At 40.9% G+C, this 24,263-nt stretch overlaps 2 protein-coding genes across 2 annotated transcripts; both read right to left on the bottom strand.

Moving 5' to 3' along the window:
• Nucleotides 1-9,803: 9,803 nt before the first annotated feature.
• On the bottom strand, nucleotides 9,804-10,087 carry BDB00DRAFT_841693 (uncharacterized protein; the record flags this gene model as incomplete). Its single annotated transcript, XM_053124840.1, is given in 2 exon segments — nucleotides 9,804-10,036; nucleotides 10,056-10,087. Coding segments are annotated over 2 exon segments (265 nt in total), but the record flags the coding sequence as incomplete, so codon positions are not given.
• A 1,925-nt stretch (nucleotides 10,088-12,012) lies between these two features.
• Nucleotides 12,013-12,426, bottom strand: BDB00DRAFT_770070 (uncharacterized protein; the record flags this gene model as incomplete). Its single annotated transcript, XM_053119858.1, has 1 exon — nucleotides 12,013-12,426. One exon carries the CDS (start codon nucleotides 12,424-12,426, stop codon nucleotides 12,013-12,015), a length of 414 nt encoding a protein of 137 aa, XP_052975991.1.
• Between the last annotated feature and the right edge of the window lie 11,837 nt (nucleotides 12,427-24,263).

Here is a 24,263-nt window from a genome sequence, read left to right as displayed (position 1 = left end):
ATGTGATCATAAGATTTTGAGCTTGTTTATTGCCTAGAAGAGAACTGTATACCTATCAGTTAGCTTAATTAACTAAAGCTGTATTATAGAATATAGACATCTCCTAAAGGCTGAAAACAATAAACGAATGATATGATAGCAGTAATGGATAAAATCAAAGATAGATGAAAGTTAAGAATGGCATATACACTGTAGCGGAAAACAAAGCATTGATCCCGGAACCAAGTAGGTAGTTATCAGCAAAGTCAAGTAAAAATGTTTTGCTTATCAGTAGGATAGCAGTGTAGAAAAAGTCAAAGTAAATGCAACGATTTTCAACGGGCAGTTATCAGCAATGTCAAGCAAAGTATGTCTCGTATATCAGGAGCATATCAAAGCAAATGGCTCCGATGTCAACGGGATTTGTTATCAGCGGAATCAAGTAACGGAATCTCGTAATTCGATAGTGATGGGCATAAGCATACACGGGAGTGGAAAAGTAGAAAGCTTATCAGACATTATAATACGGAGGCACCCACTGAATATCGATAGCTGTTTTATTTAGCAAAAAAGCAAACCCAGTTTGCACCGATAGCCTGATACCGTAGATCTTTTTGAGTTGGGCCCAATTGTGGCGGAAATAAATTACGTTTAAGGAAATTACGTCCTATCCTATCAAGCGTCATCCCAGCGCTGTAGCGGATCGTTAATGCACGATGTAGAAGTGCTTTACTATCATGCTTGAGAATCTATCATGCTTAAAAGTCTATCATGCTGCAAAAAGAGATGTAAAAGAACAAGGAAGCAACATATATATAAGCAAGAAGAGAAGAACGATTCAAAGGCATATCTGCATATTTTTATTTTAATAACCGAGTAAGCTATACCACTTTTCACTTGCATTATTTTGTGATGTATCCTACCACTTTTCTTTACCATATATTAATACACTGCCATGCCTGTGTAGATACTTACAATGAACCAACCCGAGTTTTCAATTCTTGGTAAATGCCGTCTTTCCACCAGCAATCATAATGACTTGTCCGATCATAGCGAAGTATGTTTATATCATAAACCCATTGCATCACAAATACATACCTGACCATCTGTACTAATATAAGTCGTTACTGTTGGTTAGGAATCATCAACTCTTGCTCGGGCCCAAAGCTTTATGTCAGTTGACCGCCAATCGTCTGCCATGTCAACCGATGCTGACATCGTTGAAACGGAGAGCACCAGCGATATCGTAAGCGTCATTTCAGGTACCAATAAGCGGCAAACCAAGGGAAAAACTGTCAAAGCGCGCAAAAGTTGGGTGTACAAATGGTTCAGAGAGGCCCACGAAAGCCAGAGTGGCGGCATCTTTTATTATTGCAATGTTCCGGTCGGCAACGGTTTCTGCAATAGAAAATACCAAGATCCCAAAGGTACTACGACGGGTCTATCCAACCATTTGCTCAAGAACCACAATATTACCAAGAATACTTCCGTTGATGCACCACTACAGGGACAAACGCTCGACGCCTTTCTTGCTCCTGGTTTAAGCGTTTCCAGGTTCAGCTCTGAAGCATTCCGTCACGCACTTTGTCTTTTTCTCGTGTCTGCTGCTTTGCCATTTGCGATCGTCGAGAATCCACGGTTCCAGTCGCTGCTGAATCTTGCACAATCAGCACCGACAACTACGCATGTCAAATTGCCAAGTGACAGCACTGCCGCCCGCGATTTGTTTGACATATACCATATCTACCGCACTCGCATATTCGAGGTACTGAAAGACGTGCCGTTCCTAACATACACCGTCGATGCCTGGACAAGTGAGTGGAGGGCTTCTTTTCTTGGTATCACGGCCCACTGGATCGACAATGATTGGAACCAGCAATCAATCGTCCTTGGTCTGGAGCTTCTCACCGGTCCACATACAGGAGCCAACATGGCAGACGCATTCCTCAAGGTGCTGGGTGACTGGAGCCTTGCAACAAAACCATTCTTCTTGACGGCAGATAATGCTTCCAATATGAACACAATGGCGCAAAACTTGGAGTTCTAGGTCGGTACGGATATTTTTGATGCCACGCAGAACCGTATACCCTGCATATCCCATGTTTTGAATTTGGCAGTGCAGGCGATTCTCCACGACGGGTTGCATGGCGAGGCGTATAATGATGAGCAAGAAGCTTTAACTGGTAGCGACGATATAGCAGTGTTTAGTACAGGTACGAAAAAACACACAAGCTAACAGTACACACACCATGTTAATTATCATCGTCGTTTCTCTCTTACCTAGGCAAAACACTGCGTAAGCTTCGTAAAGGCATTGTCAGTATCCACGCGACACCACAAAAAAACAATCAATATCTCGAGACATTCAAGTCCTTACACCAGCCAAAGCAAGGCGCCAGTAGAGAAGATGGAGGTGAAGATGTTGCCGGGTCTTCAGAGGAGCTTGAGCTGATCTTGGACGTGCGTACCCGCTGGAACTCCACCTTTGATATGCTGCAAAGGGCCTTGAAAGTGAAGTGTAACTACAATCGAGCATGCCACAATATAGCAGGTCTACAGAACTACTAGCTGACAGACACTGAATGGGTTTGCCTGGAATGTATCTGTGAGTTGCTCCATGAATTCGCCAAGTTGACGCCGTTGCTATCAGGTTCCTCATATGCCACTATGAACCTCGTAATTCTCAGCTACAATCGATTGCTAGACAAACTTGAGCATTACCAAGAACAATGGAAAGAAGTAAGTAAACGTTTAATCAGCATAAATGTAAAAACACTCCCGTATAGAAGCAGTGAAGTTCTAAAACTTTCCTTTGCAATTGTAGACGTGGCCGGAACTTGCAGCAGCTGCAAAATGCGGGTGGAATAAGTTGCAAGGATATTACTGCAAAGCAGAAGGATATGCGTACGCTGTTGCGACGGCCATGGACCCGCGCCTAAAGTACGAATGGTGGGAAAGCGAGAACTGGGGTATATTTCGGACGGACGCAATCGAGCTGGTCGAAAAGGCGTGGGAGTCCTATAAGCCAAGCAGAAGCCAAGTCATGACTCCTACAAACCCCGATGCACTGATCAAGAAGGCGGCCATCAACAAAGACCAGCTTGAGAAGTACATCCAGGCGGATACAGTGACTGATCCAAAGGGTGGGGCTGACAACGGCGTAGTGTTGGAATATTGGCGATCGGAAATGAACGACTGGCCCGAGTTGAAAAGAATGGCACAAAGATACTTAGCAATTCCAGCCTCGTCGACAGGATCAGAGCGCACGTTTTCTCGTGCAAAGCAGTATGTTCCTAGCTCGCGGAACAGACTTGCTTCGAAGAAGCTAAAGGCAAGTGTGTTGATTGACTCGTGGAGCAAATTTTTTGGTGAGAAGTAGGCTGCAACAAAATTTATCCCTTTTGGTTTTCTGAAGACTGCTTTTTTCTCTTTTCCCCTTTTCCCTTTTACCTACATCTCTTCTTTCCGTCATCCTCTTCCCACCTTTTTTTTACTTCTTATACACTATTTGTTCCGACGTTCTGGTTGTTACATATAAAAAATAAATAATTTTTTCCAAATACATTTTATACTTTGGAATGCTTTTTCAAATCTTGCTGCCTGTCTTTATTGCTTTCTCACCATTACGACACACTCTATAACGACTACGATAAACTTCACGATAACTCAATCCTGGTCATAAGAAAACGTGCTTTTTTTATGTCGTCATTTCCCATTTATATATACATCGTTTAATGAGCCTTGTGCTGACGTGCTGATCCGAAATTGATCCGGATTCAATCCGGATTCTCACGAAACGGATTGGAACTGCAGTTTTATAATCCGGATCAGATCCGGATTTCAAAAAATCGATCCGTTTAAAAACGAAACGGATCCGAGTTCGCTGCAATCCGTTTCGAATCTGTGAATGAAGACCCCTAGCTTGAGCATCAGGAAATAGTGTTATCAACCACGGGAGCAAAGGGTATGCCGAATCTACGAACAAAAAATGGAATGTCAGAAATATGTACCATGATTTCAACAATGGTCTATGCTGAACAATTTGTTCTTTACCTCCAAGTATAAATGTTCCATTTGGGCACACGGATTCTGCGTTAGCAAGAAGTTCGTCATAAAAAGCAGTAGCTTGAAAGGCTCTTGAATCGTGATTTCGGCCTATAGTATATAAGTCGTATATATTAGCCAAGAAAGCAACTAAAATAATTACATTAATATGTTATGCCTTACCGCTCTGCCCTGCATAGATGTAGGTGAATCGCTTTTCTGAATCACAAATGGCAACCATGTTCAACGAGTAGTTGTTTTTTCTGTCGACAAAGCGATCGCCACTGTCACCTGGTTTGAAAATTCGAACGAGCTTCCCATCCAAAGCACCGAGTACATTTGGGAGGTGAGTAGGTCCGACTTCAAATATTGGTCCAAGCTCTCCATATTGAAACCCTTCAACGGTTGCCTTGATAGCTTTATTTCCGGTCAGCCATCGGATTATGCCACCTTGACAGTCGGCCATTGCCTCCAAAAATCGTATGGTAAAATTTCTGTAGGATCTATGCGATGTACCAAGCAAAGTTTGGGCCATACGGTAATTGACATGAGCATTGGCAAATCTCCAGATTATTAGGCCGACTTGGATGAACACAGGTGTGGCGTTTTGTGCCGTAAATTGATACAATTGATGTTGCGACAACATATTTACAAGGGCATTGAAAGTGGCTGGTTTCATACAATAATGCGATTTGAATCCACCTGGTCCATCTGTGTCCAGAAGAGCTAGATGCGTAACTTCCCAGTATGTTGTATTTTTTAAACACAATTGACGCATTGCATAACACGGAAATGTAGCGGCGATGATACAGCTGACATGATATGATCAAGAGAAAAAATGGTTCGGTACATTGGCAAAACAGTGTTGATCATGGAGAGTTGGTTGATATTGTCGTCGTCATTATTCGCAAGAAAAAAAAAGATGTAGCCTTCAATCAAAAGAAGTAGGATGCTGATAATCGTTCTTCTGTGGACAATTTCTTGCTGGGAATCCATAATAATAGACAGAAGGTAGGATGAAGGATATAAAAGGTGCGAATAAAAGTTGAGTGGAACAAAACAAGAAGTATTACTCAAAGTCGCTGCATATATAGAAGATATTTTCTTATCGGTAATGTTCTTATCATTTTATGATATGTAGAACTATGGAATCGGTCACTGGGCTTGCAGGGGAATATCAAGGGGTAGAAAAAAGCTTGATATTATCTTGATATACAGCTTTATTATAAAATATCAAGATGTTTTCAAACACCTTGATATTTAGCTTTTCGAGTAAATATCAAGGTTTTTTTACACCTTGATATTTTTATGTGCATATGGTCCCCCAAGCTTATGATTTGATTACATCATACATGTAGATGTCTATAACGGTCTTACCATACATTGCATATGGACCAGGTGCCTTCTGTAGTAGGTTCGTAAAAAGAAGGATTACACATTACATATTTTCGTTCTTTATATTACACATATAGTAAACGGACAAAGCATGCTATTGGTTTTTATATTCATGGTCTAATATATATACTATTATGGGTGTTCACAACCATCTTTATTATTATATTTGTATATAAAATCGAGTACAAGATTATGCTTTATAGAACAATAAAGAACGTCATCAAATATAAGTCTACGTTATGTGATGATTTTAAAAGGAAGGCTGTAGTTGAAAAGAGCTAGTGCAAAGGACAGCGATCCTACTATGGAAAGATGCATATTGAGTCAATTTATAAGTGAAAACAAAAACAGCGCAGAAGGAGATGTTCATAGACGATTTTGAAGATGACATACCTAAAAGATACATTGAAGATTGTTAGTGAAGAATCCAGAATGCATTATTCATAGGATGAAGGAGTTAAGACCAGCCGCGAAAGGAGAAGTTTGATATATACTAATAGTGCGGAGATAACGAAGCTCGCTATATGTCATAAGAAAAAAATACTAATAAAGATATACATACATATGTGGCCTTAGTCCTTACCATCCATATGAGTCAACCATAATAGTAGCACTCCATTTCATCACGTTAGGAAACATTAGCAAAGCATGACTAAGTTCGTAGTGTACATACGGCACGGTGAGAGGAATGGTACATTGTAGTTAGTCAGGGTTATGGATAAATAGTATATATAGTTATAATAGAAAAAAAGAGAAACTTATACTCCTCTAGCTAGTATATAACATTTGGCAGCGACGGCAGCTTCAAAAGGCATAAAGTACGAACTTTGTTGTAGGAAATGGTATAGTGAAGGCGTGCACTAGTATTAGCAATATAGGTCGTAGGAAATGTAAGGAAAGGATAAAAGCCAAGAGGATCACCTTCCAACAGGACCATAAATAAAAATCGAAGAAGGAGGAGGAAGAGAAAGGGAGTGAACCAAAGAAAAAAACCTTCAAAAAGTACTCATTACATGCATACTCACAAAATCCGATAGAAACATTTGTAACAGATTATGCAAGTAGCATGTCAATTCCACCGACTGATACTTCATCCATCTTTCTGTACACCAACTTTACCTACCACCTTACACCTGAGGTTATGAAGGCATGACGAAGCTGTATCCACTTGGCGTTCCCTTAGTACTGAATATTAAAGCGTTGTAGAAAGTAGTGGCCTGTGCAAAAGCCAGGACTATAGTGAAAAGTAACAGGCCATGCAGAAAAAAAGGAAGTGTAAGAAATAATGTATGGAAGCAGTCTAAGTATATATGCAGAGAAGAGGATTAACTGAGACCGTTGATTACTCCCTCAACGCATTCTATATTGTGCAACTTTATTACCATACTTTTACTTTTATGAACCTCATCTTGATTATAATTGTCATTTACAACAGTATGAAAAATAAACACATTCAATCAGCATCGTAAAACATGTGCTGCCTTGTAATATGCGATGAGAATGTTTGTATATATAAAATGCATTATAACATCTTTTTTTAGATCAATTGGTTTCAGCATGATATCAATTATGTATACAAGAGCAGCATTTTTGGCTACTCTATATATGTTTGTAAGACAGCACTATATAAAGTACATATGATCTTCTGATGCAAGGGTTTGTAGGGGGATTATGAAGATAATGCAGAATAGTAGTAGTGTGAGACCAGTCATTTTTTAGATACATCAAATGGTGCATACTGGTGTATGTGAAAGAAAACTTATAAAAGACTTCTCTTTTTAGCCAAAGCATACACTTGGAGTGCTTCATCCGATGTAGTAGTTGAGTAACTAACATGAAGTTCTGTTCTTGCAGCTATTGCATATACTGGGAACTTTTTGTACCAATATAGTAAATTTACATACATAAACAGAATACTTCATGCATAACTACCGCATCCAATCTCCAAAAACCCCTAACTTCTGTGGAGGCCCGCCTTGCCTCTTTATATATAAATATTAAGGTCTTTCAAAAGCCCTTTATATTGGACTTTTCGCACGGTGGGTTCCGTCTAAACAATAAGTTGGTATATCTAATATTATGTAAAATGGTATACTTGACCCTCCCGGGTATTGCTTGATAGATAATTAAATATCAAAGTAATATTTTCTCAGTCGCATGGACATGTAACAAAAGATCCGAGACAATATCCTTTTTGGGAGTGCTATGTCAACCAAGGGGTTGATACGGCAGTTTTGCTCTTCATTTCCTTATCACGGATATGATATAAATTACATAAAAAAATCCTGTATTCATTATATTACTTTTATTTGACTCCCGAACAACGCGCTATTACTATTTCTAGGGTGTGTCGACGTTGACTCATGTTGCTGGAGAGTACCCTAAGAGGCTTAGATCACGTGACTTCCTAAAAAGGAAATAGCTGGGTGATTGGTTTTCCTGACAGCTAAACGTTTTCCTGGGGCTTGCTAAGTGGCTTAGATCACGTGACTTCCTAAAAAGGAAATATACGGGTAATTGGTTTTCCCGACGGCTAAACGTTTTCCCGGACTAAGCAATAGCAGACATATATGCTTTAGTTTTTCAAAACTTTGCATTGGTACACTCTTTTTCGAAATCAAAGTCGTGTGCCACGGAAAAGGAAGTCAGAGGTTGATAAAAATAGAAGTTGTGTTTGGCCAGAAATCAATTCGGATGATGACAAATTGAAAGTCGTTTCACAGAGGAAAAAGTTGTCGCACAAAAAAGCTTAGTAAAGCCATCACTATAAAAGCACAACGCCTCGTTGAGGTCAAACCTCTTTTCTCTTTCACTATACTACAAATTATGAATGGTTAATTTTTTTATGAAGATGGACAGGGCCATGTTGTTGATGAGCATAGCTGCCCTGAACCCATGGATTATGTTGTTGATGAAGAAATGTACACCCTTCAAACAATCAGTTCTCACACTGATTATTTGCACACTCTTCATCATGTACACAACTATGAGCCTGTTGTTGTGCATGTGGACGAAGTATAGAGTAAGGACGTTCATATGAAAGAATCAGTTACAAAACGAGATTACACAGTCTATACGGATCAGGACAAAGTAAGATTCTTTAAACTGATGTTCGAGAAGGTTTTGAGTGCGTCAGCTGCTGAAAAGCAGTTGGGAATTCATGTTCGCTCGGCGCAAAGGTGGGCGCTGCAGTATGAAAAAGATCCTGACGGCATATTTAAAAAGGGTAAAAGCTCTGGTCGTCCTCGCATTCTCAACGATGAGCATAAGAGAATTATTTTAGAATGGGTTGATGAGGATCCATCAATACTTCTTGAGCAATTGATGGAAAAATTACGTCAAAGATTCGAAGGAATCCAAGTATCTAAGACAACACTTTATCGGTTTATGAAGAATGAATGCAACTTATCTTTGAAAAAAGCCAAGTTTCAACCCATTGATAGGAACAGTGAACCCAAGATCCAAGAGCGGTTTGACTGGATACGCAAATGGGATGAGACAGACATGGATTTTAGAAAAAATTGTGCTTTTCTTGATGAGTCTGCCTTCTATATTAACATAAAGCGTAGTATGGCGTGGTCAAAAAAAGGATCTACTGCTGTGGTAACTGTCCCAAAAACAAGAGCAAAAACGACTACTATCCTGGGTGCAATCTCTGCATCTGGTCTGATTAAATGCAGCTTAAGACTTCCACAGGTTTTGACCAGAAAATAAAAGCGAACAAATGCTTCTGAAATTATTAGCAGAGGAACTGTCACTGGTCATTATCTTAGTTTTCTCAAGGCTACAATGGATGAGATGGATAAGTATTAGCACATGAAAGGTCATTATGTGGTCATGGATAATGCTCCTATTCATAAAGCCGAAGATATTTCTCGGTATATTGAGTCTAGAGGATATCGATGTGCTTATCTTCCATCATACTCGCCTGAACTCAATCCTATTGAACAGTTTTGGTCCGTTCTCAAGAGTAAAGTTAAACGCAACAGGTTCTTGGAAAGCGAGATGTTGATGACACGAATCAGTGAGGCATCAAAGTGTTTAGAATTGAGTGATTTTGAAGGATTTGTTTCTCATTCTCATAAATGTTTAGATAGCTGTTGCAACGGAGAGCCATTATGATATAACGTTCAGTTTCCTTGAACAATTTATAATAACAAGTAAAAACACAAAAAAAAAAGTTGAGTATCGCAGGTGTGCAAAGAACGTTGAGGCAATCGAGCAGGAACTGAAGACAAGGAACAAATCATAGTATTTGTTCTCTCTTATAATAACAAAACATAAATGTTTTTGTTATTGGTCTAAATTAGGGATCCGTATCAGAACCGTAGAACCGGAACCGAACCGAACCGAAACCGAGAAAATACGGTTCGGTTCCTGTCAAGAACCGAACCGGAACCGAACCGGTTCTGTATAAGTAGAACCGAAGAACCGAGAGGCAGAAGATTGCAATCAGCGATTTTGGTAATTAGTATTAAGTAGGCTATAATGGAAGTTACGAACAATGTTATTCCGAAAAGACCACGAAGTAGTGTATTTGCAAGCCATACTTTATTGAAAAACTTAACAAAACCTGCAAAAGCAGAAGGGAGTAAAAAATAGTAAAGAAGAGAAGAGAAAAAAATAAAAAAACACTTCTTCTGACGGCAGCTTGCTTTCTCCGCCCATGACGCACATCATTACTTGTTCCTCTACTTTGCTACCCACAATGCATTTTTCTCCATGACGTACTACTTTACTAGATTTATCATGGCTTCTCGATCAGTTTTATCAAGTTTGTGCATTCCGTTTGAGATTGCGCATTCTGGGGCTCATAACAGAATTATCTTACCCATTCACCCTTTGCCTTTTATGAGACACTATACACTATACACACGTAGAGACACAGCAGCTGTATGTACTGCCGGTTGTGGTTCAATTCCTCCAATGTTACGATAACATATTGTACTAGTAATACTAAGTCGCTCTAAGTAAGTACTATAAGCTCCACTTTTTTTTGTAAAAACTGTGCTTCAATCTTTTAACTATGCAATGACCCACATCGTATGAGAATGTTTACATTCTGTTTCTCTTATTCATTTTGAGATCGCTGTTCAATGTACAATAATAAACTATTCTTTTTTACTGCAGTATTCAAGTATACCGCGACATTTGAACACACACATCAGCTTTCATTTAAAGATACCGAATCTTGCCTTTTTTATATACATGATGGGTTCGGTTCTTCGGTCCGGTTCTTCGGTTCTACGGTTCTCATCGGTTCTAGTTGGTTCGGTTCTTGCTTTAGACGGTTCGGTTCGGTTCCCTTTAAGAACCGAACCGAACCGAACCGTGCGGATCCCTAGTCTAAATCTCATTATCTAGCCCCACACGTTTCGAAAGCAAGTTTCTCAACCACCCCTATTTTATATTTATGAAATCTTTATGTTCATAAAGATTACAAAAATATTTAATGATTACAAATTTCATTAAGAATTACAAAATTAACAAACTATATTTATAAATATAGTTATTAATTTTTAAACTTATAACATTAAAAAATATTATAATTTTTTAATGACCTATAAATATCTTATAATCCTTTAACTATAAGTTATATTTCGACGAGAGGTGTCGTCGAACATCAATGCTGGGATCAACATTATGGTATAGTGATGTCGTTAATATGTGACTCGAGTACTATTGAGTGGACAAAGATTTCAATGCAACACTCATTTTCAATGTTTAATGAGAAAATTTAAAAAGAAAAAGGAAAGAAAAAATAAGCTTTAAAAAAAACAGGGGTAGGTATGAATGTTTGTGTATGATTCAATCATTGCTCAATTCGCAATGATGGGGTACGTTGGGAATCTTGTTGCATTGTGAAATTTTTCTGCCAATTCAGTATAGTTTGGCAATATCGATGGGCAATCGTGGCTGGCTTGTTAGAGACAACACACTTATACCAAAAGACCTTATTTACGGCCAAGAGGAGACGAATGTTGCACAAGTTGAAAAATGCAGGAATGCCTTCTAAGGAATGAGGGAATGTAATACGAGCGATTTCGAACAAAGCATAAATGCCCCTGACAGTCAACTGTTGTAGGTAAAATGTAATGGTGAAATCTAGCAAAATAAAAAGCAAGTGGTAAGACTTCCAATAAAAAGGGAGTAAATGGTGTCAAATTTACTGTTAATCTGAAAAGCAAGGGTGGAGTCCAGCAAGGAAACATCAATGGAGTTTTTACAAAACACTGCTAGTCTTAAGAAGTCGACGGAAATGTTGTGCATTGAGGTGCCTTCTGGTTCTGCCTCCCCATACCCTCTGGAGCCCACAAAGGATCCTTGCTGCTTGTGGTAAATGGCAGCATCAGGCGAGCACTTCCGCGTTCAGTTGGCGCCGAGTTACTCCATTGCAAGTGCATATTTCGAGTAGGGTCAGACAGCAGTGTCGAGAGGATAGGATCAAAATAGGTACTCCACAAGGCAGTTTCACTTGTGTTTTTAACATTCTCCGGTGTCGATGGTAATTTTTGTATGCTACAGGTGAGATAAATGTATGTTATTTGTTACGATTTCAACATATTTCTTGGTCACTTATAGGTTCGCAATGCCTCATAAAAGACGGCGTGGTCCATAATCCAAACCAGCACCTTCTACAATGAGTTTTACAATGGTATCGTCATAGGTCGCACTGCCCATAGCCAGATCGGCAAACATCGAGGCAAAAGTTATGTAGACCTGATCCGGCAGATCCATCGAGTAATCCATAGAAGATGCACGCAAAGAGGCAGTTAAGTCGTTAAGCAGACGATCGCCAAACACCTTGGTTGCAATGTTGCTATGTTGGCTGGCATTCAGGATAAACACGTTGAAAAGGGATGCGATCTCATTGCAATAATCCTCTGGAGAGAGGGGACCGTGCTTCAGAACCAAGGATCGTACAGCAACCTGATATTGGCAAAACAGCACACAAATATTGACCCCATTGAAGAGCCATTTATCATTATTGCTTATGGATGTTGACATGACAGGTGTTGTTTCAGTATCTTCGTGGACAGTGGCATCGTCGGTAACAGCATCATCTTCGGCTACAGCATCATCTTCGGTTACAGCATCATCTTCGGTCACAGCATCATCTTCAGCCACAGCACCTTGATTGGTGGGATTGTTCATGACAAGCTGCCTCACCAAATCAGTACGTTGTGTGGCCACCTTGTCAATGACTTCGTCCATTTCAAGAACGATCTTGTTCATGTTGTTTTTCGACATACATTTTGACCAGAAGATCAGATAATCGGCTGAGTTAGTCTAGGTCTTGAAATTCGTCATTATGATCTTGGAAGTACCAGAATTGAAATACTTGGAGTTGGTGGCGATGTTCGTGAAGCGCTGTTCCGCCGACCATCTATCCAATGGCTCAAACTTTTCAACAAACGCCTTGAAAGACAATGACGTTCCAGAAGAAATGCACCAATCTACATCTTTTGGTAAGTCGATCTTAGTTTTCTTACTGGAGCATTCGGCTTATGCTTGTCCTCTCTTTTCACCCGACACCATCGTAAAGAGGTAACTTCACGCCACAGAAAAAAAAAGAAGTATAAAATATAAAAGTAGGTTCGAAGATAAAAAAAAAAGAGGATCAATTTTGACCGTCATTTTGAATAAAGTCTAGGATCGGACCCATAAAAATAGGAGAGTCTTGTTCTTCCATTTCTTCATTTCGCTTGCAAGTCGTGTCCTTTTCCAGGTAAGTAAACATATACACGCTGGCTTTTGGACGTTGGATTTCGCGGAGCACTAAGTCTAGTAATCTGAGAAGGCCATTCCTCTGGGGTGGACTGGAGATGAACGAATACTGTTACCGACATCTGCATCGTTTATATATGGACACATGTTTAGGTTCCTTTGCCTTGTCGTCTAAAAGCAGAATTAGAAGAGAAATTACTAACCACTTGTTTTATTTCCGTGAGTCACGACTTCTACAATGCCAATGTCTTGATCGCAAACGTTCCATGTTGCTCCTACCCTATAAAATGTGCGAGGACTACTATTCTATTGGTGATTGCATTTGCACAAACTGCCCATAGATGTTTTGACCAAAGGGCTGTTTGTGACGGGCGGCTTCCTCGCCGTGGGAGAACCACGATGGTCTCCACTTTTTAATGACATCAAATAAATACTACTTACTCGATATCGTATGCCTCTATCTCCAATTGCTCTTCTGAAGTTGCTAAAATAATGGGATATTTGATATGTTCGCAATTATGGACTCTGTATGCTATGACAAATATGCAGCTTTTCGAATCTTGAGGGTCATGGTGATCCTGTATCCTTCCTCTTATCTCTCTGACGGCGTGCTGTCACCCTCTTCTCATCCTCTACTCTGTAATATTTACCCATGTGCACTTTGGAATCATTCTTCCCTACCTCCCCCAAAATGACAATTTGTTTCAATAAACCCAATATGCCATGACAGTTGTGATTGCACTAAGAATAGTAGTGCGACCAATACAACGCACACTTCAGGGCGCGCTCTTCACCACACTCTTATTTTGGAACAGGCTCACTGGTGGAACACTCAAATCTGAAGCTGATGACGCTTTTTTTTTTTAGCTCAACTCTAGATGGCGCCCTCAAGTCACGTATTAACGACATCACTATACCATAATGTTGATCCCAGCGTTGATGTTTGATGACACCTCCCGTCTTCAGTTCCTGCTCGATTGCCTCAACGTTCTTTGCACACCTGCGATACTCAACTTTTTTTTTGTGTTTTTGCTTGTTATTATAAATCGTTCAAGGAAACTAAACGTCATATCATAATGGCTCTCCGTTGCAACAGCTATCTAAACATTTATGAGAATGAGAAACAAATCCTTCAAAATCACTCAATTCTAAACACTTTGATGCCTCGCTGATTCGTGTCATCAACATCTTGCTTTCCAAGAACCTGTTGCGTTTAACTTTACTCTTGAGAACGGACCAAAACTGTTCAATAGGATTGAGTTCAGGCGAGTATGATGGAAGATAAGCACATCGATATCCTCTAGACTCAATATACCGAGAAATATCTTCGGCTTTATGAATAGGAACATTATCCATGACCAAATAATGACCTTTCATGTGCTGATACTTATCTATCTCATCTATTGTAGCCTTGCGAAAACCAAGATAATGACCAGTGATAGTTCCTCTGCTAATAATTTCAGAAGCATTTGTTCGCTTTTATTTTCTGGTCGAAACCTGTAGAAGTCTTAAGCTGCATTTAATCAGACCAGATGCAGAGATTGCACCCAGGATAGTAGTCGTTTTTGCTCTTGTTTTTGGGACAGTTACCACAGCAGTAGATCCTTTTTTTGACCACGCCATACTACGCTTTATGTTAATATAGAAGGCAGACTCATCAAGAAAAGCACAATTTTTTCTAAAATCCATGTCTGTCTCATCCCATTTGCGTATCCAGTCAAACCGCTCTTGGATCTTGGGTTCACTGTTCCTATCAACGGGTTGAAACTTGGCTTTTTTCAAAGATAAGTTGCATTCATTCTTCATAAACCGATAAAGTGTTGTCTTAGATACTTGGATTCCTTCAAATCTTTGACATAATTTTTCCATCAATTGCTCAAGAACTATTGATGGATCCTCATCAACCCATTCTAAAATAATTCTCTTATGCTCATCGTTGAGAATGCAAGGACGACCAGAGCTTTTACCCTTTTTAAATATGCTGTCAGGATCTTTGTCATACTGCAGCGCCTGTTACCGACTAGGTAGCAGTTAGTCAAGGAACCTGGGCCCCGGCCTGGGTTGTACAAAGCTTATTAGGCCCAGCAGTATATAAAGGCTGGCTGGGCTGGGAAAACAAAAAGTAACCTCTTTTCCACTGAATCATTCACTGACCTGGATAAACGCTCCCTATAGACAAGGCCCTAGTCTATAACACTTGGTAGCGGAAGTTTCGATTCATCAATCAACAGTCAACAAGTTATAAGCAAGTCAGCAAGAGCACGTGCAAGGACAAGGCAAGCTGAACGAACAAGAACAACGTCAAGAAATAAAGCAATTCTGGTCAAGCTTTCTATCAACACCAGCAGACCAGCTATTAGAGAAATTTGCATCTCAGAACCAAGAGAAGAGAGTGCAAGACCCACATACTGGAGTAGACTCTTCTAGTCAAGCAAGTACCAGTAAACAGATTATTAGCCCTAAGCCGACACAGTCAACTTCGACTAGGAGCAGGTATTTCGACGCAAGTGAAGCCATAGAGCAAGAAGTTCTGGACCACGAAGTAGCTCCTGGCAATACGGAAAACCTAAAGGAAGTAGGACAAGTTCCCTCATTGAATACAAGTATTATGAACGAAGCACAAGAAGTACCTATACCCACGGATCCAGGTGCCGAGCCCCGCCACATAGGTGACACAGCGGCACTAGCCCTGCAAGAAGTACACCACCTCTGGGACCAGCTCAATACTCAACTCCCATCAGAAATGCATAAGGTCTATGTTGCCTAGGACAAGATTCAAGAACAAGTAACGACCTTGTCGTCTACTATGTCGCATGTAGTAAGCAAGTTACAAGAGATCACGGCAAACCAAGAAAAGGTGACACAAGTAATGTCGGACAAGGCGCAGCATGAGAACCCCATAGGAAAAAAGGCGCACAGATCCCACGGTCAGGGCACCCGATCTACACAGGCATATGATGATCCTTCTGACTCCGATAAGGACTCATCTTCATCATCTGATGATGATGCCTCGGACCCAGGGATGAAACAGGTGAACAAGTCCTCAGACGAAGACTCCGCTGGTGAGGGTGACTGCAAGCAAGGATCCCACTCACACTCATGCAGCCCTTACAAGTTCAAGCCACCAGAAGAAAAGTACTCAGGTAGCCCCTACAAGATCGAATCCTGGCTATTCAACCTCGAGGAGTATTTTACCAAGGCCAACATCAAGAAGAATATGTGTGTCGCTATCGCAACAAGTCAAATGGTAGATGATGCGACCCTATGGTGGCGTATGTTAAGACAAGCAGACCAGGCCCCTAAAACATGGCATAAATTCAAGAAGGCGATTCGCGAACGATTCTTACCATTGAATGTCTATAAGACCAATCGCCAACGACTCGAGTCCTGTCGCCAAGTTGGTAGCGTGACCAAGTATAACTCGGCATTCCAAGCTGCATTTGTTGAGTGCACTGACGTGAGTGAGGCGGAAGCGCTCAGCCGTTTTGTCAATAGTCTCAAGAGCCAAACCAAGAAGTATGTCGAACTCGAGGAACCCAAGACTCTTCGCAAGGCAATGAAGCTTGCTGAGAACTATGACAATGCCAGTTTCAGTACCCAAGGTAGCCAACACCACACGTCACACAAGAATAGCTCACCTGGTAAGAAGTTCAAGAAGCATTTTGGCTCCCGCCATTTCAAGGACCGCTCTCGAACATTCAAGAATGACCCCATGGATGTGGACCAGACTGAACGGATTCCCACTAAGCTTACCTGGGAGCAAGCTCGTAAGGAAGGTCGTTGCCAATACTGTGGCTCCAAGGAACATATCAAGAAGGAGTGCCATCTTCGCTCCATGTCCCACCCAAAAAACTAAATTTGTTAGTACGTAACACACTGCCAGGTCGTGCTGACAAACAAGATATAAACCCTGGCAAGGATCCTGACAAGAGTCCTAACAACTGTACAAGGCTCGAGGACAATTCAGCACAAGGCACAAATAGCGAACAGAGTAGTGATCATCGCCATCAAACAATAAGAATTACCGGACATTGTCAATCTTATCCCTGTTGTTTTTTGCTTGATTCTGGTGCTACCCACAATTTTGTCTCCTTGGACTTCATCAATAAGCATGGCCTCCAAGATTTGCTTAAACCAGATACTGGGTCGATCACATTTGGCAATGCATCTCAGGCAACATCCACCTACTTTGCAGACCTGAAGATCACTCTAGGCCCAAGTTCTTCGCGGAACATCCGGGCTTATACCGGCATCAAGAGCTCTAAGCACGACCTTATCTTAGGCAAGCCATGGCACTTCGATGAAGAACCCTAGATTGATTGGCGATCACATAAGGTTATTGTGGCGGGGGAGGAGATCCTGGCTCAAGGACATATTGGACCCCATCAAAAAACCCCAGAAGTACAATTTATCTCGCGCCGACAATTTAACCACTTATGCCGATGGAACGAACTCGAACTATATGCACTTGTACTAACAGATTGCAAGGATGAGGGAATGGATACAAGGAAGGCAGCTCAAGGAGCTGAAATGTATAGCTCTAATGCTCTACAAGCTAGTTGACTCGTACGCTGATGTGTTCCCTGCGGAATTGCCCTCAGGACTACTACCACAAAGACACGTCGATCATACTATTCCAATGGAACCTGATGCTAAGATCCCAGCACAGAAGCTTTACCGGCTCTCTAGTCACGAATTGGGTGAACTCAAGAAGCAACTTGACGAGTTAATCGCCAAAGGATGGATCGAGCCAAGCAAGTCACCCTATGGCGCCCCGGTACTATTTGTTGCTAAGAAGGATGGAAGCTTATGAATGGTTACGGACTACCGTGCATTGAACTCAACAACGATCAAGGATGTTTACCTACTACCTCGCACAGAAGAACTGCTCGACTAATTACAAGGTGCCAAGGCAATATCCTTATATTGCCCCGAAAATAAGAACTGGGTCTCCCCCCAAGTTCAAATTTCATTTCAAAGTCAGTTGTGAGTGGCGTTGACTTATATTATTTTTCAAGCTGATTTTTGGCGACTTGCATCTTTGTCATGGCAAACCAACTACTGCAAATCGTATGAGCACATTGGTTGTGCTACATGGCAACCTTGGCATCAGAAATGCTCTATAGTTCTTTTTTCAAAGAGGCTTAAAAAAAAAAGTGCGGCACAAAAAAGGCAGCAAAAAGCGAAAGGTAAGCTATAGCTGAGCGCGTTTTCTAGTTTTCTTTTTTTTCTCATTCTGTTTTAACTAATCTTGAGAAATAATATTACTAGGATCGGTTGTAAAGAGATCCAGCAATGTGAATACGATTTCAATTGTTCAAATCAGTGGTGCTAGTAAGGAAACTTGCGTGTATACTATAACCGGTCATTAGGACAGCTGGGTCTTGGTGCCTTTTCCTTCCACTGTGCGGCAACGATTCCCAAAAGCTAACTTGCTTGGTGCAAATTCGATTAACCGATCTGATGACTGCATGCTAATCAAAGTTTGATCGACGAGCAGATTTAATGGAGGAGCAGATGTGTGAGATGGTTCAAAGAAAAGGTAATAAGGAGATCAGGTACGCTCTTTTTGTGTCAGCCTCATAGTAGAACCGTGTTTATTATATTATATATATATATATGTACATATAGAGAACGAGGACGAAAAATAAATGAGATGGACTATGGCAGCGACCTTAATTGATATACAGTACATATGCTGTTCGGACTATTTGATATAGAAGGGATGATGGCTTTTGCAAAGGCCTTGTATTTGGATGAATATATTATACAGGATGAGGGAGTACTCAAGTGGAAAACAGTGTGCGGATATACGAAATCATCTATCGTGAGTGTAGTAAACATGCTATGTTTTACATCTGACAAGCAACGTTCGCCAAAGCATGGCTATTATGAAGCCTACAGCGATGCAGTCATAAGAGAGTACTTGGATGGGCATTATTTTGTGTAATTTTGAGCAGACTTTTTGATTAGTTATCTATAGGTGGTTCTTGGTTATTTATATAGTATGATCAGTCTTAAAAATAGGAAAGAATGTATGTAAAACAAGATCAATGGTTTTGGCGTTGGAAATTAGAATTAGGAGGAAGGGAAAGAGATCTGTTAAGAGTATTTCAGATGGTTGATACATCTTCAATTGTGTTTCGTAATTTGGCTATAGCCGCATCAATGGAATCCGTTTCGCCATTGCGCACCATAGATTTGTATATAAGACGTTTTAGATTGGTTGTCTCACGATGCAGTTCAATAGCAATCTCTTCAAGCTGATCTTTTCGTCCTTGCTCAGGTGGATTTTGTTCAGACAAGGGTAATGATGGTGCTACTGCTGCGTCTGCTACTTGTGCCCAAGCCTCTTGAGTAGCAAGGGAAGGGCGCACCGTCACTTCTTTTTCCGTCCGTTGTTCTACCAAAAACACATGCTTGCATGGGAACAATGTACGGTCAAACTTTGGGTAGGTGCAAGTGACAATCTATCTGTTATCGGCAGTTACCTACATTATAAAAGTTGTCAGTGAACAATGTCACAACGTTTATAGAATATACATGAAAACTTAGTACATTATAAGTGAAACCGTTGCCTGTAAATGATGCTACTGTGTATACGCCTGGAGACAAAACGTAAACCATAAGTGGCAACTGTGCACGAGTAATCTTTTCTGCCTTGATCTCTTCTTTACGAAGCTCATGCTCTTTAGCACTCATCCGCCCAACATTTGCAGTAAGGCGCCTTACTTCATACTTGATATCCATTGCAACATCAGATGCAAGGAGTTGTAGGACTATATCAAGGCAGTGAACTCGCTTACGCTTGAGATAAATGGTTTTGAGTTGGTTGTGTCAACTCTCAACATAGTTGTTCGTCTGCATATTCGTGTATATATGTGGCTGATAGCAAGTTGCCCAACGTTCAACTGCTTTACCATTGAGTGCATCGATCCAATACTGGCGGAAGTACGTGGCAAAGAGGGCGTGGTTTCGGCGAAGGTAGCTAAGAACCTCTTGCAACAAGGAATGGAATTGCTCTTGGTTTTGTGCGTATATGAGAGTACGCAGCCGTTCGCGGACATTCTTCTTGGCCCTTTCTCCAGTGACCTTTTCTTGTATGTTCTTATTCCACGCTCGCATAACATGCCAAAGGCAATGCTGGATTGTGCAACCAGGCCAAACAGCTGTAATAACCAGGCCAAACAGCTGTAATGGCATTATCCTCTGCAAGGTCGCGGTCAATGGTGATACGCTGTGGTTGTAAGCCAAGAGAGGCCAAAGAGGAGAACCAACCACGGAGGGGAGTCGATGACTTGTCATCAGTTAAGAGATATGCAACTGGAACACCACAGCCAGCAACAGGATGATGAACCACCATTGTATATAATACACCTTCAGAGTATTGGCATACATCATGCGTAGCATCTAATGAGATGAACTTTCCAGCTCTACCCAGTAGCAGCTCCTTCTGCCAGGGAGCAATGAAGCCAAAGGAGAACTGGTAGGCAGAAAGAAGCTGTGCACCACTGCTATCGATACCTGTCCATACATGATAGCCATTGGTATGGAAAGCATTGAGCCATCGTTGAACAGAAACAAAGTCATCAGCATCTTTGTGGACTGCTCCTGTCGAAATTTATAGTATACATTATATACATCAACAGTGTTGACATAGGCATCACGACGATTAAGATCCAAATGACCAAATTCATGCTGGAGATAGTTGCGAATTTCTCGGACGTAGTAGCCTTTGCGTAATTCATCGAGGATCAGCTTCTTGAGTTCGTCCGAAGAAGGAAGATACTGGACATCTTCTGTGGTACCAGGTGTATGGCCAGTATGAGAGCCGATATACTCGAAACGAACAGCATCAGGTTCTGCAGTATAGCGAACGACATAGAGCTTTGCCTTGCAGCCAGTTTGCTTGGATCTTTTCTGGATAGGTCGACGCTGTATGCCGTCGTCTGAGTCGTCATCTGAAAGACCCTCTTACTCTACACCATTATGCTTCAAAGGGCGGTCCCTACGATGGCATTGGTAGCGGACCGTGAAGAGCTTTTTAGAAGGCTTGTTTCGTTTTACAGCTGGCCCTTCATCAGTATTGTTTTGCAGCTGTTGCTCCTTATTTCTGGCTTTAGAAATGTACGGTCAGCTTTAAATATGAAAACGGATAGTCTACATTCATTTACTAATATGTACCAGCAGCCTTCTTCGATTCTGGGTCATAAGTATCTTTATAGACCCAGCACTCTCCTGTTTCATGCGGTTGACGTGCAATCACACGTTTATATTTGTGTTGCTCTTCGTCTTCATCATATACACACATAGTTGGACGCATGTTGAAAGTACTAAATGGGATCAGTACAGGGCTCGAAGCTTCAACAGTATTGTTGTCGGTGGTGGCGTTGTTAACAAGAGGGTTGCTCATTTCGAAATTGCAATGGAATGGAGTAAAATCAGAAGAGTTAACGAGATCGGTAAACAAAATTCAGGCACAAACATTTGTTCTTGTAACACAAAAAACTTTCTAAAACGAGCATGGTAACAGCAACTATGTAACATGACCTCAAAGTACACTTTCACTTTGATATGATCATTCTTTACAATGGTGCACAAACCCTTTATATGTGTACTTTTAATTGAAGTACTCTCTTATGACTGCATTGCTGTAGGCTTCATAATAGCCATGCTTTGGCGAACGTTGCTTGTCAGATGTAAAACATAGCATGTTTACTACACTCACGATAGATGATTTCGTATATCCGCACACTGTTTTCCACTTGAGTACTCCCTCATCCTGTATAATATATTCGTCCAAATATAAGGCCTTTCCAAAAGCCATCATCCCTTCTATATCAAACAGTCCGAACAGCATATGTACTGTATATCATTCAAGGTCGCTGCCATAGTCCATCTCATTTATTTTTCGTCCTCGTTCTCTATATGTACATACATATATATATAATATAATAAACACGGTTCTACTATGAGGCTGACACAAAAAGAGCGTACCTGATCTCCTTATTACCTTTTTTTTGAACCATCTCACACATCTGCTCCTCCATTAATTCTGCTCGTCGATCAAACTTTGATTAGCATGCAGTCATCAGATCGGTTAATCGAATTTGCACCAAGCAAGTTAGCTTTTGGGAATCGTTGCCGCACAGTGAAAGGAAAAGGCACCAAGACCCAGCTGTCCTAATGACCGGTTATAGTATACACGCAAGTTTCCTTACTAGCACCACTGATTTGAACAATTGAAATCGTATTCACATTGCTGGATCTCTTTACAACCGATCCTAGTAATATTATTTCTCACGATTAGTTAAAACAGAATGAGAAAAAAAGGAAAACTAGAAAACGTGCTCAGCTATAGCTTACCTTTCGCTTTTTGCTGCCTTTTTTGTGCCGCACTTTTTTTTTGAGCCTCTTTGAAAAAAGAACTATAGAGCATTTCTGATGCTAAGGTTGCCATACAGCACAACCAATGTGCTCATACGATTCGCAGTAGTTGGTTTGCTATGACAAAGATGCAAGTCACCAAAAATCAGCTTGAAAAATAATATAAGTCAACGCCACTCACAACTGACTTTGAAATGAAATTTGAACTTGGGGGGAGACCCAGTTCTTATTTTCGGGGCAATATAAGGATATTGTCTCTTGCAAACACCAACACATTGCCTTTGCCGACCTTTCATTGGAACCTTCCATTGATGTCATAGGAAGCGAATAGTTGCCACCCAACACACTTGCAACTATGTCCTACGGAGCAGAAGTTACTTTGCATGACCAGCGATACGAATTGCTTATTGAGCATTACCAAGTACACTACAGTCAAGTAGACAGCATATCGAGCCAGAGGGAAGGTCGAACGTACTGCGAAGCTCGTATTGAGAAGTTCCCCACTATCTAGATTTTTGGCCAAACATATTGATCCACAACTGCTCGTTCCCTTTGTGGATCGCATATTCAAGCTCTGTTTCTGCAGTATGACGGTGTTGTTGCTTGGACGGGCGAAGTGCAGTATTATTTCTACCATCATCTGCGTGTAGACAACGTCCCCAAAGTTCACTATTTTGCGTATATACGTTGGTATCAGACAGCACCATCTATACAACGATTCAAGGCTGAAGGCCTCAAGGAGTGGAGAAACAGTTTTATAGCTGACGATCGACTCTGTATACTGCCAGTTGACCGAATCTTGTCGCAGGTCGCTATTGTTGCATATAAGTCTCAACAAAATCAAGAAACATCAAAGATTGTTGTGATTCCGTTGGCACATAGAGTAGCCGTGTAAATAAAATAAGAAATATACAGAAAAAAGAAAAGAAAATGGGGAGCAAAACTCTGTTGCAAAATGCTGAAAAAAAGGAGAAGTAAAAGGAGAAATTTATTTGGCCTAGTCAGGTAATGTATCTATCGTTTTGCTGCTGACGACAACCGATTCGTCGACTACTTGTCAGTGTGGTACCAAATCATCTCTGGCTTTTCTCTTCTTCAACAACGCAATAAGCTTATCCAGCTCACACAGATATTCGACGACCTTAAAGTATCATAGTCCGTTTAATTATATTCTTATAAAAACCCACTTGCCCTAATATGAATTTGAAAAACTTGTTACTTGCTAGTTATGGTTGCTAGGGATAGCAACACACAAAACCTTCGGCTCTCCTACTGTTTCGTTGTCAGAAATTTTGGGCGACATGCACTCGTGAACTAGGAGACGCTCGCCATTGGGCCATCGCAATCCCAAAGTCGCTTGATGCGTGGCGTTCGCAACTTTTCGAGCCTGCAGCTTCTGCTCAACCGATGAATTTAAGTGACTCAATCAAAATAACCAACAAATCTTTTTGCAACACAAAAGTAATAAGTACTGACTCGCAAAACACACCCAAAACCTTTCTTCTGGAGCTTAAGCCTGTCATTGCTGCTGCTCGCCTCCTTCTTCTGGCTGCGGAAGTACTGGTGGACCTTCTCTTGTAACTGCTTCTGGTCCAGAGGACAGCTATCCATAGCACCTAGGCAACATGCTATGATGGTTGTAGTTACCTGTTCGTTATGACAAGAATGGAAGGTCTCATCATACTTGAGTTCAGTACCTGGGGGAAACGCACGATGGCGTTAATGGATGT

This window comes from Zychaea mexicana, assembly GCF_025766255.1.
Source record: "Zychaea mexicana strain RSA 1403 chromosome Unknown BDB00scaffold_82, whole genome shotgun sequence".
NCBI classification, from domain to species: Eukaryota; Fungi; Mucoromycota; class Mucoromycetes; order Mucorales; family Lichtheimiaceae; genus Zychaea; species Zychaea mexicana.
The sequence above is the reverse complement of the archived record's forward strand: the minus strand, read 5'-3'. Positions and strand labels throughout refer to the sequence as shown.